This window comes from Hyperolius riggenbachi, chromosome 4 (genome assembly GCF_040937935.1).
Source record: "Hyperolius riggenbachi isolate aHypRig1 chromosome 4, aHypRig1.pri, whole genome shotgun sequence".
Taxonomy (NCBI): Eukaryota; Metazoa; Chordata; class Amphibia; order Anura; family Hyperoliidae; genus Hyperolius; species Hyperolius riggenbachi.
The window spans coordinates 267823174-267839054 of NC_090649.1; the positions used below are offsets into that span (position 1 = coordinate 267823174).

The following is a 15881-nucleotide window of genomic DNA, read 5'->3' on the forward strand; positions in this document are numbered from 1 at the left end:
ATTGGTGGCGAAAAAAACAAGAAACAGATTGTTTCCTTGTGATAAGTAGTAATACTAATAAAGTTGAATGGAAGGAGCACTGAGAGGTGAAAATTGTTCTGGTTTTTAAGGGGGAAAACCCTTGGAGGTGATGTGGTTAAAATACATTTTATTTATAATGTGGAAATATCACTTAGGAGAAAAAGGGAATTGCATAGTACACATTGGCATATATGCAATTCACTTTTTCTCCTGAGTTTTCTTATTAAAATGCATTTTAAACTACCAGCAAGAAAGAAAATATGCAAAATGATTTTGATATTACTTTTTCACCAACATTTTGGTACGTTTTCAAATGCAAAGTACTGAAAAGTTAGTTTAAAGAGAAAAAAAATATCCCCATGAGAAAAAGGGAATTGAATAAGGGCCATAGTGTGCATTTCAGATGTGTATTTGTGTACCTGGATTACAGTCTTATGCTCCGTCTACATGGAGCGATCCGACGGCTCGATTAGCCGCCAGATCGCCCCTTCCGCATCCCCGCTCGTCCGTCGAATTCGATACCCACTCGTCCCCGCCGTCGCCGCCTATCTTCCGCTCGATTCCCCGCTATTGTCCGCTCGCGGGGAATCGAACGGCGGCGAGATCGGACCTGTCGGATCTTATCAATCGAGCCGCATCAGCGGCTCGATTGATAAGTAACATCGCAGCGTGTAGACCCGGCTTTAAACTAAGTGGCCTTACTTGGCAAATATATGATGCAGGATAACACCATTGATTGGAATCTTTAACTGATAGCTAAGCTGGTAATATAGTCTAGTGTTTTGCTAGGAAAAGGTCTGTAAAAGTGCCCATTAATGGTGCAATTTTAAGCGAATGATCATACTTTCGATAAGATCGTAAGAAAAGATCGTAATTAATAGATCCGTAGCATTAAAGAATCCAATGTGTAATCATCTCTAAGCCAGTTGTGATCCTATTTATGGAAAAGTTTACCACACCAATGAGCCATTTTTTTAAAGGAAACGATAAATAACATGATCGTTCAGGATAGAATGGGCACACCAGCTTTTCTGTTTTGACCTCACTTTTTCTCTGCTTTTATTTAAAGAGTAACTGTCAGGCTGCAGAAGCTAATTTAAACCTCTATTCTCCTGTGTTAAACAGTTTAGAAGGAAGCCCAAAAGCCATTAGTGAAGATAAAAATCTCAGTTACCTTTGATGTGTGCTTATCAGCAAGGCTGTTAAAACCCAAGAGGACGCAAGCCGCATACTATACTGCAAAGCATTCTGGGGCCCTCCCCTCGGCTGCTAATGAGAAGTTACAGCAGCTTGTAATCAGTCCAGCGCGTAGCACTGATAAATCTCCGGGCAGAGTACACTGCAGGAGTCAGCTATTGTTCCTAGCCATATGGCTCATTAATATTCATTGCACACTGTGTTGTTCAAGTGCGAGCTTATCTGTGATCAGGAAGCAGGCAGGACATGACGACACATTTGACAGAAAAACATGGAGCCTGCCATGAGCTGTCAGGAGCATCTATCTCTGCATATACTATATACAAATTCTGTGAAATCCAAACGTGGACAGTGAAATGCATATGTAATGTAAGTACAGCCAATCTTTAGCTACTGATATATGTGTTTATTTTCTCTGAGACCTTATACCTAACAGCTCCTCTTTAAGAATGCAGTTGGTCATACACACTGCCCTACCTTACTGATTAGACAGTGAAGAGCAGCAACACACTTATTTGGTCATCAATGTGTTCTCTGCTCCTGTAAGCAACCTGCAGTTGCTAGATTAATAGCGTGTTGGTATGATCGTAAATAATAATATAACAATTGACAAGTAAAAACAATGTCCAGTTTCAAATTGCAGCTATCCCCTGACTGATTAGTATTCATTGACTGAAATACATTTTATGGGACTAGAAGTGCCATTGTTTACACCCCTTCTATTTGGTGTAGTATGCATGCAAAATAATTTCTTAAATCAAATTATATCATTTAGCTTATGCTAATTTTTTACCTGAAAAATTCCTTCTTCAGAGGGCCTAAGGGAGTCCCATTCCGGTGAATCCAAGAACTGAAGTGGAAAAATATAATGAAGAAACTCTCCATCCACTGTCACCCGTATCCTGCCAAATATGAGATAGAAAAGTCATAACATACAACTGCCGCACTACTAATGCATATCTGAGACATTCAAAAGAAACTGTTACAGATAACATCTGGGCTCAGACCCAACACTGAAGTAAAAAGTGTAATTCTGGTATACAAAGCACAGTTATCAACCAATCTAAAGTCATCACTTCACTAAAATAAACCATCACAGAAAACTCACTGAGAAATGCATCAGTGCTTTCTTAGAGCAAAATTATAGTCAAACGTTATAGAGTACTTGAGGCGGATCTCTTAATACAAATAGGGCACAGTGGCATGTTCTTTGCTTAACCCATTCGCGTTCCGTCGTTTTCACTTGAGAAATGTTCACCTCCCATTCATTAGCCTATAACTTTATCACTACTTATCACAATGAACTGATCTATATCTTGTTTTTTCCGCCACCAATTAGGCTTTCTTTGGGGGGTACATTTTGCTAAGAGCCACTTTACTGTAAATGCATTTTAACAGGAAGAATAAGAAAAAAACGGAAAAAATCATTATTTCTCAGTTTTCAGCCATTATAGTTTTAAAATAATACACGCCTCCATAATTAAAACTCATGTATTGTATTTGCCCATATGTCCCGGTTATTACACCGTTAAAATTATGTCCCTATCACAATGTATGGCGACAATATTTTATTTGGAAATAGAGGTGCATTTTTTCCGTTTTGCCTCTATCACTATTTACAAGTTTAAAATAAAAAAATTTAGAAATATTTCATCTTTACATTGATATTTAAAAAGTTTAGACCCTTAGGTAAATATTTACATGTTTTTTTTTTTTATATTGTAATGGTTTTTTTTTTTTTTTATATTAAACATTTTATTTGGGTATTTTTGGAAAGGTTGGGATGTAAACTATAGTTTTCGCTTTCAAAATTTTTATTGACATTTTTCACAATACAATATATCATCTGTTGCAGACTTAGCACAGAACAAACTGAACATAATGATATACATGTTATAAGTTGGTGGACCAGCACAGTAAACTATAGTTTTATAATGTAATTGTGTGTTTTTAATTTTTTTTACTTTTAGTTGTAGTTTTACTTTTTGGCCACAAGATGGCGGCCATGAGTTTGTTTACATGACGTCACTCTAAGCGTAACACACGCTTAGAGTGACGCAGGGGGGAGGCAACGGCCAGAAAAAGCACAGCTTCCAAGAGAAGCTGTCGCTTTTTCAGCGGGGGAGAGGAATCAGTGATCGGGCACCATAGCACGATGCACTGATTGCCTGGCTAACGAACCGCGGGCCGGGAGCGCGCGTGCACGCGCGCGGTAGCGCGCATGGTTCCTGGACGTAGTTTCTACGTCCAGGAACCAAAATAGGTTAATGACATGCCTCTGTATCCTCTCTACATTGCTTTCTCTCCCTGCTTCGCTCTGCTGCTTCCCTCCCTGAAATCGGTCAACAGCAACTTGTCAGTAGACATCTCCATGCCTCTCCCACGCCCCTCCTTCCCTTTCCCTGCCTGTATTCACCCTGCTTATCATCACAGGGCTACAGCGTCGTGAACCCAAGCATGGCAGCTTGAGGTTCTCTTTACAGCGGACCTAAACCTGTACAGTAAAAAAAACAGTCTTTTTTTTTTACAGTCTGCCAGCGGCGATTGCCAGCGGCAGACTGTTGATGGAAATCCACTCCTTCACTCAAGCGGGGATGCGCCCGATCTCCTCTCCCAGGACTTGATGCAAGGAGGTCCTGGGGGAGCCACTCTGCAGCCACCAATCTGCGCTAGGCTGTCGCAGATTGGTTAAACAGCAGCATCTCTATGGAGAAATGTAAGCAGTAACAGTTACTTCCTGGTTTCATGGAAACACATACAGGGTTTACCTCCAGTGCTTACATATAGCATGTCACTGCAGCACAGATAAGACATAGGAGTCAGCTCAAATTACAGTGATTATTATTTATTACTTGCAGATAAGGAATAATTAGACAGCCTGTTTGTCAGTTGGTATTATACACCAGACAGGTTGAATAGGATGTTTCCGGGTACCTCATCATTGTGTTGGAGATGTGGGGAGGATAATGGAAACATGCTACATGTATTCTGGGGATGCAGTAAACTTAAGAAATTTTGGAGGGAAGTTAGGGGTTTTGTTAACCAGATTATGGGATTAGAAACACCGGAAGATCCAGCGTTCTTCCTTCTTCACTGCAATGACTGGTCAAGTAAACAATATAAGAATTCGATACTTAAATTTCTGATTAACGCAGCTAGGGTCTTGGTGGCAAGACACTGGAAGTCAACACAAAGTCCTGATATACACGAATGGTTTATGGAAATAAATGAAATACAAAAAATGGAAGAACTGACCAGTTATGTGCAGGGAAGAGTAGGGGCGCATGAGGATGTATGGGCCCAATGGGAGCAGTTTAAGAAATCGGAAGAATATGAAAAAGAGATGTGGATTGTGAGAATGGTGGAGGGACCCGTGGCTTCTGTGACAGAGATTGGAAACTATAGAAATGTAGATTGAGGTATTTGAGGACTGACCCGGTATATGAGTGAGTGGGTGATGTGTATGGGGAGAAAGGTATGAGGAAGTATTATGAAAGGGGTGTTTTGTATTTGAGGTTTTTAAAAAAGAAGAGGGAAAGGAAAGGGGGGAGAGAGAGAAAAGAGAAAAGGAAAAAAGATAAGCAGATATGATAATTGGAAGCCATAAGATATTGAGACGAGGATGTGATGCATAGCAGGAAAATGTATACTGTATCTAAGTATAGTAAGAGAGATAAAAAGAATTTGGTAATGGCTCCCCATTGTAAGATTTGTTATTATATACTGCTTGTTGAAAAAATTTTGTACAAATAAAGATATATAAAAAAAAATAATTAGACAGCCTGTTATCTCTAAATACAAACAGGGTGAGTTTTTCTGTGTTTAAGCAGCGCGATTGTGATTGCGATCGCATTTCATAGTGGAAAAGAGTCCTTTCTCCTGTGGAAAAGTTTAGGTCCTCTTTAAGCTATGGTAGAACAGATTTGCCAAACCCTTATCACTTTTAAAGAGAATCTGTATTGTTAAAATCGCACAAAAGTAAACATACCAGTGCGTTAGGGGACATCTCCTATTACCCTCTGTCACAATTTCGCCGCTCCCCGCCGCATTAAAAGTGGTTAAAAACAGTTTTAAAAAGTTTTACAAAATGGCCACCAAAACAGGAAGTAGGTTGATGTACAGTATGTCCACACATAGAAAATGCATCCATACACAAGCAGGCTGTATACAGCTAGAGATGAGCGTAATGACGTAATTACGATTTCGCGAAATTTCGCGTAATTAGGATTATGGCCGTAAGTACATAATCGTAATGAAGAAGGATTTCGCGTAACCGTAATTTTCGCATTACAGTGGGTATTACGAACTTAATGCGTATGGCCATGCTCCCAAGCAGAAAAGTTGACGCATGGATCAATGTTAGGTAGCCGCAGACTTTAAGGGTTAATAGCAAAGCCCCCTTAAATGCTAAGAGCCTCAAATTTGGAGAATATATTAAGGAGATTTTTTTTGCACAGGTAACAATAGTGTATTATTTTCATAGATTCCCCCAAGTGGGAAGAGTTTTACTTACTTCGTTCTGAGTGTGGGAAATATAAAAAAAAAACGACGTGGGGTCCCCCCTCCCAGACCTCTTTAACCCCTTGTCCCCCATGCAGGCTGGGATAGCCAGAATGCGGAGCACCGGCCGCGTGGGGCTCCGCACCCTGACTATACCAGCCCGCATGGTCCATGGATTGGGGGGTCTCGGAAGGGGAGGGGCAGCCAAGCTTTCCCCTCCCCCTCCGAGCCCTTGTCCAATCCAAGGACAAGGGGCTCTTCTCCACCTCCGATGGGCGGTGGAGGTGGAGGCCGCGATTTCCTGGGGGGGGGGGGGGGGTTCATGGTGGAATCTGGGAGTCCCCTTTAAAAAGAATAAAAATAATAAAAGGCGGGGTTTTAAATGTATACATTTTTACTTTGAAACTTTAACATCGATTTTCTCAAAAACTATAAGGTCTTTTTGAAAAAAAAATTTTTCCTCTTATTCCTCCTGATCTTCTTAATATATTCTCCAAATTTGAGGCTCTTAGCATTTAAGGGGGCTTTGCTATTAACCCTTAAAGTCGGCGGCTTTTTTATATTATACGGAGCGTTACGGTTTAACGCGAAATTACGGTATCGTTTAATGCGAAATTACGGCATGAACGAAACGCGAAATTACGCATTGAAAATTACGCTTACGGTATTTTCAATTACGATTTTAATGACAATTACGCTACCGTAATTTCGCATCGTAATCGCAAATTTCACATGCGTAATTATAGTAATGCAAAATTACGAACATTTCGGCTCAACTCTATATACACCCTTCCTTTTGAATCTCAAGAGATCATTGTGTGTTTCTTTCCCCCTGCATCTCTCATGCACTGAAGTTTCAGGCTGCTCTTTTCTTCCTGCAAACAGCTTTGCCCTTGTCTGAATTTCCTCAGTATGTGAAAGCCCAGCCAGCTCAGAGGAGGATTTATCCAGCTTGTAAAAGATAAGAGAGAAGAGAGAAGCTGCCCTAATCTAAATAAGTGTGCACAGAGGGGCCTGGAAGGGGGAGTTCATAGCAGAACCACAACACTGAAGAACTTGGCAGCCTTCCAGACACAGGCCGACAAGTCTGACAGGGGAAAGATACATTGATTTATTACAGAGACTGTGATAGCAGAAAGTGCTGCAGTAAGCCAGAACACATTAGAATAGCTTTTGGAGTCTCTTTAAGAATCCTGTTTAGAAAGAACCTGAAATAGTTGATGTGTTTACTTTCCTTTACTACTGGAGCTTTATCACATGACTGGGTTCAGAGTAGGTGCACTGACTGCATTCAGTTCTCCTCAGTGTCAGGAGATTTTCCTCTGCTAATAAAAAAAAAAGGAGAAAGCTTCTGGATCAAAGCTGGACTGACTATAAGCCTTTGTTCACTGCCTGCTCTTTCATCAGGCATGGCTAATGTACATAATGTCAGTCTGACATGGCTGCTGTTTATAATTCACACTAATAAATGCTAAAAGTGACAATGACGCAGAAAAAAGTATAATATAATGAATTGTATGTGTAGTACGGATAAGTAATAGAACATTAGTAGCAAAGAAAAGAGTCTCATATTTTTATTTTCAGATTTGAGTCCTATGGGAGAAAAGCGCTTTACAAATGTTGTTATTGTATTGTATATAGCTTTTTTATAACATTGCATCATTCTCTAATATTTGCAGTTTACAAATTACACTCTGGGGTCAATTCATAAAAGGCTGTGCGGGGAAAAAATCTTGTCAGGAAAATACCGCATTCGGTATTTTAGACTTTTGTGTGCTAATTCATAAAAATGTTTACAGTTGTGATAGAAGTTCGGGGATTCCCCGAACTAAGCTGGCAGTAACATGAGAAGCTGCCTGAGTTGATACATTTTCTCCTGCAGAGACAGCAGTACAATAAAAGAGGCATCCCCAACTTTCCTTTAGATGTGCATTTTTTTTAAACTGCCTCTGTTTGCCCTGAATCTGCGCTGAATCTGTCTATTAATCTTTCTAAACAATCTATTTACTTGCCACAGCTTAGAAGAACTTTAACCTTTTCGGGACCGGCCACCTACCCCCCCTTAAGGACCAGGCATTTTGCGCGGGAAGGGGGTGCGCGCGTTTGGGGGGGGGGGTCAGGCGGCCGGATCCCGTCTGTGGCTGCCTCGATTTGTGTCCCCCCATGGTGGCCTGGGCCCCCCCTTCTGCCAGCAGCCTTCACTTACCTTCCAGGCTCCAGCGATGAGCCGCACGGGACCCTCTTCTCCAGCCGGCATCTCCGTTCTGTCTGACAATCAGTTCCGGGACGCGGCTTGATGACGTCATCAAGCCGGGACCCGGCGCTGACGTCAGACGGAGCGGAGATGCCGGCCAGAGCGGAGGGGGGCGCCGATCGTCGCTGGAACTGCAGGGAGGTGAGTGGATCCTCTTCTTTCCCCCCTGCCACCGAAGCTGTCAAACTGATCACTACGATCCGACAGCGATCGTAGTGATCATGTGATCAGCAGCCATACGCGATGGCTGCTGATCACTCGGGGGAGATGTCGGCTGTCATATGACAGCTTAATCTCCCCCTCCGGGTGCGCACGATCGCGTCGGGAGCGGAAACTGCGGGCCGGCGTAGATCCTACGCCGCATCAGGCTAGAACAGCCACAAGTGCGGCGTAGGATCTCATAGAGGCGGTCCCGAAAAGGTTAAGAAATGTTACACATGCAGGGTTTGTGATGTAAAAAACATATGAAAACAGGTACCCAAGAGGTTAAAGAACACAGTCTGGGGTATTCTGGAAAGCCTTGTTTGTTCTGCTCTCTCCGCTGCTGCCTGGGAGATCTGTCTCCATTAACTTTGCTGTTATTCGCACCCTTATCACCTCTTCAAAGCAGCGGTATTCTCTGTCCCAATACTGCCTGCTCTAATCTTTATGAATTGACATTTAGTGACGTGTGTTGAGATAATCACCACACAAGGCGGTAATTTACCTCACTGCTCAGGAATTTCAGCTTTTTATGCGGTAACAGCTTTTATGAATTGACATTTTGCTAAGTGGTCAGTAGCTGTTTTGAGCATTAACATGAAACAGAGCAGAGCTAATGAACCTTTGAATTTACCTGCACTAAAACCTTAAACAAACAAGAAACCGTGAGAGACAGGTTGAGATAAGTGCTTCAGAAAACAGCACTGTAGCCTACCAAACTTTGGTTGGAGAGCTCAAAGAAGCTCTTTTGCATAGATAACAATGGACGTTTCTTAACTCTTTCTGTATGGAAACAGTATGAGACTCATATCTGTGCAACTAATGTTGTATTTCTTAGCTATAATAATAATAATCCGAACATTTATATAGCGCTTTTCTCCTTTGTTGGACTCAAAGCGCTCAAGAGCTGCAGCCACTGGGACGCGCTCAGGAGGCCACCCTGCAGTGTTAGGGAGTCTTGCCTTGAACTCCTTACTGAATACATACTGACCCTAGCCTAGCTGTACTGCATATACAAATCATTATATCCAGGCTCGTACTGAGCCACCGAAGTGCCAATGGTCCCATCGGTGGGCCCCGGCCGACTCGCCTCCTGGGGGCTCCGATGCTGAAAAGGAGGGGGGCTAAGCGCAGGAAGGGGGAAAAGTGGGCACAGAGCGGCGGGGAGGGGGGGAAGCCTCCCCCCTCACCTAGGGGCCCCCCCTTCCGCGCTACCCCTCCCTCCAAAATTGCAGCCAGCCAGCGGCAGCAGCAGGGAATAGCTTACCGACCATGAGTCAGATCGATAGCTCTGCGTGCCACTGGCTGGTCTGGGCATCTGCACTGACTGTCCAATCACGCTCTCGCCGTACTTCCTGTGAGAGCGTGATTGGACAGTGCAGTGCAGGAGGCCAGACCAGCAGCGGCACGCAGAGCTATCAATCTGACTCTCGGATGGTAAGTGATTCCTGCGCTCGCTGCCACTGCTGGCTGCTATTTTGGACAGGGTGGAGCGCAGAAGGGGGGGCCCCTAGGTGAGGGAGGGAGGCTTCCCCCCCTCCCCGCCGCTCTGTGCCCGCTGCCCCCCCCCTTCCAGCATGGGGGGCTGAGACCTGCGGCTGCCTACCTAACTGGGGGGGGGGGGGGCCCTAGGTGAGGGGGGGAGGCTTCCCCGCCGATCTGTGCCCGCTGCCCCACCCTTCCAAGCTGGGGGGAACTTGCATTTTGTGGGGGTATCTGCCGCCAACCGGATTGCATTTTGTGGGGGTATCTGCCGCCAAACCTGATTGCATTTTGTAGGGGTATCTGCCGCCAACCTGATTGCATTTTGTGGGGGTATCTGCCGCCAACCTGATTGCATTTTGTGGGGGTATCTGCCGCCAACCTGATTGCATTTTGTGGGGGTATCTGCTACCAACCTGATTGCATTTTGTGGGGAAATCTGCCGCCAATCTTATTGCATTTTTTGGGGGGATATCTGCCGCCAATCTGATTGCATTTTGTCGGAAAATCTGCTGCCATTTGACTACTTGATGAATTATCATGAGGCATGTAACTACTTGAATATTCTATCTAAAATGTATCTGGTCGGACCTAATCTCTGTGAATAACACCGCTACTTATTTTGTGGGTTTTTTTGTGTTTTTTTTTTTTAAGTCTGCCCATGACTCATTATGACCACGCCGATGTTCCAGTGCGTGGTGACACCCATTTATTTTCGCCACATGCGGACATATTTCTATTGCAGACTGTCCTCAGAAGTGCTCACAATCTATTCCCTACCATAAAGTCATGCAAAATTTGTAGAGTACATGTGTATGTGAGCCCTAAATGGGGGAGGGGGGAGGAGGAGGAGAGGGGGTGGGCCCCTGGCTGCAACTTCCTTGGTGGGCCCTTAGTGTCCCAGTCCGACCCTGATTATATCATAAGTTTATTTTCACTTCAGATTCCCTTTAAAGTGATCCTAAAGTAAAAAAAAAAAAAATTTTACTCACCTGGGGCGTCCAATTGCCCCCTGCAGCTGTCCGGTGCCCTCGCCGTGTCCCTCCGAGCCTCCGGTCCCTGCCGGCAGCCACTTCCGGTTTCGCCGTCAAGAGGCTTCAGGCTGGGAATGCGAGCTATATAGCATATAGCATAAAGCAGCATAGGGGGCACTATTGTGGCTGGGGACGCGAACAATCACTCGCATTCCCAGCCTGTTGGCGGCTGACGGCGAAACCGGAAGTGGCTGCCGGTGGGGACAGGAGGATCGGAGGGACACGGCGAGGGCACCAGACAGCTGAAGGGGGCAATTGGACGCCCCAGGTGAGTAAAACTCTTTTTTTTTTTTTTACTTAAGGTTCGCTTTAAAAGCGAAAATACAAATGTGAGACTCCAAGAAAGTTCGATTTACCATTATTAGTGCACACACCATTAATTATAATAAGATTATGTTTAGTTCAGGTTTGCTTTAGCCACAAGAAAAGCTTGTATTTTCTACAGTGTTGTAAAAGTAACTCCATAGATGACAATTTGGTCTAGTTAGTGGTCACCATGTCTGAAGACAATTTTTCATAATGTTAAAGAGCTTTTTATTTCAACAACAAAGTGACATTCTCTTCTGTTCCTGAAACATAAGCAGGTACACATTTGCCCAAATAAATTAGGCAGACTATGTCCCCCTTCTAGTTGTCGAGCAACCTATACCGCTATGGAATAGTGCAGACCGTACGCTAAATATAAACACTGACTGTGCAATAATTTAAACTTTAATCTATGTATACTATAGTATGCCTCTGGCAGTCACCATGGATTTCTGATTACTAGGTATGAATACCACCTGCTCCTCTTCTATTGCTTTTGTTAGCTGTGATATCATAGTGGGAACAACGTGCCCCTCTGCTATTTGCAGTTTCATTCAGGGAAATGTGCTCTTACATGTCATTGTGAAAGTTAGGGGGCATGCTATGAGTACATTTGAAATCGGCGCCGGTAGACTTGGGCGCAGGATACAGCGGTATATAGCTGATCCTAGTCCGGGCTGATTTAATTACTATTCCCTCTCCAGGCCACCATGGATAGTGGGGGAATGAAATAATTCGGCTTCCAGCGATTGCTGGAGGCCGAATTATTATGTTTTTAAGCAACCTCGGCTCCGTCTTCTGACGGAGCTGACGTTACTTACTGAGCGCTTCAATAGGAGTGATTCCTATTAAAGTCTATGGAGGCGCCGGCTGCGCCCAAATCTAGCAGCGCTGAAAAGCACTGCTCCGCAATGCTATCCTTTGCAAACCATAGCGGAGGCCAGTGTGCCGGGGGGATACCCGCCACACCTTGATAGATTTCCAGACTTTGGCCTCAATCCAAGGAGCATTATGAAACATTTATCAAACACTTTATCAAACGTTTGATAATTTACCTCATGGGTAAAATCTCATTTTGAATTCACTAAGGTGTTATATATTTGTTGAACGTTTTATCGGTAAAGCATTCGATAAATATATAACACCTTAGTGAATTTAAAATGAGATTTTACCCATGAGGTAAATGATCAAACGTTTGATAAAGTGTTTGATAATGCTCCGTGAATTGAGGCCTATGGCTTCGATTCATAAAAGGCTTTGTGGTAACAAAAAATCTGGGAGGGAAAATGCAGCATTCAATATTTTAGACTTCAGTGTGCTAATTCATAAACAATTTCACAGGTGCGGTAGAAATGCGGGGAATTACCGAACTGATCTGTCAGAGTTGTTACATTAATGAGCAGCTGGCTGATTTGTTACATTTGGCTGTTCTCTGCAGAGACAGCATTACAATAAAAGATGCATCCCAAACTTCCCTTTAGATGTGCATGTTTAGTTTTACTGCCTCTCCTTGCCCTGAATCTGCTTTGTATCTGTCTATTAGTCTCTCTAAACACTCTGGCCTGGTGCACACCAGAGGAGTTTTTCTGCGCGTTTTGAGTTTTTAAATCTGCTGCTAATGTTATCCTATGTGTCTGTGCACACTGGAGCAATGAGGTTTTGTAAAAAAAAACCATAGCATTACATTGGGAAGAGCTTTTGAAACCTATAAAAGCTCTTCCCAATGTAATGCTATGGTTTTTACAAAACCTCATTGCTCCAGTGTGCACAGACACATAGGGTAAACATTAGCAGCAGATTTAAAAACTCAAAACGCTCAGAAAAACTCCTCTGGTGTGCACCAGGCCTCTATTTAATTGCCACAGCTTAGAAGAACTTTAAGAAACTTTGCACATGCCAGGCTTGGTGTTCATCTCCAGCAAATATACATCTGAAAAACAGATAACCAAGAGGATAAAAACACAGCCTAGAGTATTCAGGAAAGCCTTGTTTGTTCTGATCGCTCTGCTGCTGCCTGGGGGAGATCTCACTGCGTCTGCTGAGTCTCCATTCATCTCTGCACTTAGCGCAGTCTTATCCCCACTTCATAGCAGTTGGTAATCTCCGTGTCATTACCGCCTGCTCTAATTTTTATGAATTGACATTTACTGACGTGTTGAGGTATTTACCGCACAAGTCGGCAATTTACCTCACTGCTCGGGAATTTCAGCTTTTCATGCGGTTACAGCTTTTATGAATTTAGTCAATGAATTATATATTATATATAATGATCACACCCGCACTTGAATAACATTACTAGTCCTCTACACATTCCAGGTGAATCCTTTTTGACACCACATATATGCATAATGTCATTATGCCACACACAGCCATCTGATTATGCTTTTGCTTCTGTCATTTTTTCAGTGTGATACTTCTGTTTATTGCCTGATGAAGCGGGGATTTGCCTGCGAAACGCATTGCCAGTTGTATCAAGGAGTATGCAAATAAATTTGGTTTTGCTTTAATCGACAGCATCGTGTCTGTGTTGGGTGAGATGGACCACCACCGCCTCCCAATCATTTTTAACAATTTTAGTGAATCTTATCCTTTTGGCGCCTCTGTACATCTCTACGACAGCTTTTATGAATTGACATTTTGCTGAGTGCTCGGTTAAGTCAGCTGTTTTCAGCATTACCGCATGCGGGAATGCTTTATGAATTGAAGCCTATATTGTTATTTTTTAACCATCTCACGTGTCACCCGACTATCATCGTTTGCCAAAAATCTAAATGGTGTATGCAGCTTTGGAAAAAGATTTTACTACGTGTTTATCTTCTTTTAATTGTTTTAGTTTTTTTTCGGTAAATACTTTATGCACCTTTATCAAACTATTTAACCAATTTAAAAAATGAAAAAGGTGCTGAACTTTGCTTTTCAAAATACTTCATTTGTACTGTGCTGTGCTTTTGCAAAGTCTGAGTCACCCTGTCACAGAGCAAGGCATTGGGTGTTGTAGAACTGCTACATTGCTGATCTGGTGTGCGAGTTGTAATTCTGCTGAAAAACATGTGGGTGGGCGTGTGCACACGTGTGTGGAGGGGAGACAAGGGTTTACAGATTTGTTAACCTCCTTGCCGGTTATCCCGAGCTCAGCTCGGGGTAACCTGCGCAGGAGGATTTCTCAGGCCCCGCTGGGCCGATTTGCATATTTTTTTTTATTGCACGCAGCTAGCACTTTGCTAGCTATGTGCATATTTCGATCGCTGCCGCCGATTCGCCGCTACCCACCCCGCCGTGCCCCCCCTCCAGACCCCTTGCGCAGCCTGGCCAATCAGTGCCAGGCAGCGCTGAGGGGTGGATCGGGATTCCCTCTGACGTCCCGACGTCCATGACGTCGGTGACATCATCCCGCCTCGTCGCCATGGCGACGGGGAAAGCTCAGCAGGAAATCCCATTCTGAATGGGATTTCCTGCTTTCAGAGATCGCCGGCGGCGATCGGCTTAGGTAGGGGGATGACGCTTGTCAGCAGCTATCATGTAGCACGCCCTGTGCTCGCTACATGATTTAAAAAAAAAAAAAAAAAAAAGAGAGAGTGCTGCGCCGCCCCCTTGCCGACACAATTGGAACAGCAAGGGGGTTAATAATGCATACGACACCATTGTTCTATTAGCTGGTGCTTGTGATCGCTATCCAGAATACTGGAAAATCTTTGTGTAGGGTGAAGCTCTCCAAGGTAATCCGTAATGTAACAAAACCAGGTGTGTTATTTGCCAGAGGGCGGAGCCATGTAATCAAGGGCTCTGCCTTACTGGCCACTGAACCAGCACACTGGATGAGTTGAAGAGGATAATAAGGCTTCGAAGTGAGGGTGTTTTGTTTATTTTGCATTCACTTTCAATGAAATACACCACTTTCCCAGGTATCACAGAGGTTTACAAGAAGTGTCTCAGGTTCCATACTTAGCCACCTTAAGGCCGCTCGTCCCTCGCCCACTCCCCGTGTGACTCCTGTCACCTGAAATTCTGCCTGAAAGCCTGGCCGAATCGAACTTCATCGCGCATGCGCAGCTTGGCCAGGCGCGCTCCACTGTCCCATTCCCATCCCTGGGAGCATTCTGCGCACACAGAACACTTCTAGTTGGGGGAGCGAGGCGGGAAGTGCACCTGGCTGGTCCGCAACATGCGTGACGAAGCCAGACTTTTGGGCCGAATTGCAGTGAGGTGCAGTGAGTGAGGGAAGAACGGTCTTTAAATGAATCCAGAGATGGTGTTATACCAAGATTTTTTACTTACCCGGGGCTTCTTCCAGCCCTATAAGCACATTTGAGTCCCTCTCATCCTCCATTCAGCGGAAAACAGCCCCGGTAACTGGCTCAGTCGTGTCAGTCGAGGTCTTCTGCGCATGCATGGGAGGTCCTGCAGATTGCTTATGGGGTTAGAGGAAGCCCCGGGTAAGTAAAAAATGTTGGTATAACACCATCTCTGGTACACTTTAAACTCTTAATGAACGCTTCACGTCAATGGGCGTGAGCGCGGCGGCAGCCCCAGGACCGCCTAACGCCAATTGGCGTCAAGTCCTGGGGCGGGGATTTACAGGAGAAATGCACGTGCATCTTCGCATTAATGACGAAGCGCCCCTAGGAGACTGTTAGATGGCTGTTCGCCATCTTTTTACACAGTACAGCTCTGCGATCTACCGCAGTGTCACTCGGCTGTCCCCTCCAGAGGCAGGAAAGTGATCAGTTGTGATAGGCAGAAGCCTATCACAGCCGAAAGCGCTGATAGGCTAACGGAGGGAGAGAGGGAGGGAGGGAAGGGAATAAAAAAAAAAAAAGTAAATTTATTTAAAAATAAATAAAATGATTTGTCAAAAAAAAAAAAAACATTCGGGGAGCGATCAGACC

At 44.1% G+C, this 15881-nt stretch overlaps 1 protein-coding gene and 1 long non-coding RNA gene across 6 annotated transcripts in view; one reads left to right on the forward strand and one right to left on the reverse strand.

Annotated features, from left to right (window-relative positions):
• Window positions 1-15881, forward strand: part of LOC137503768 (uncharacterized) — a 67916-nt gene that overhangs the window by 27489 nt on the left and 24546 nt on the right. The window lies entirely within an intron of this gene.
• The window catches only part of POPDC3 (popeye domain containing 3), a 99755-nt gene that overhangs the window by 6570 nt on the left and 77304 nt on the right, over window positions 1-15881 (reverse strand). For all 4 annotated transcript variants that reach the window (XM_068231235.1, XM_068231237.1, XM_068231233.1 and 1 more), the window contains one exon: window positions 2012-2120. In XM_068231235.1, the coding sequence (XP_068087336.1) occupies window positions 2012-2120 (109 nt within the window). The remainder of the gene's footprint in view (window positions 1-2011; window positions 2121-15881) is intronic.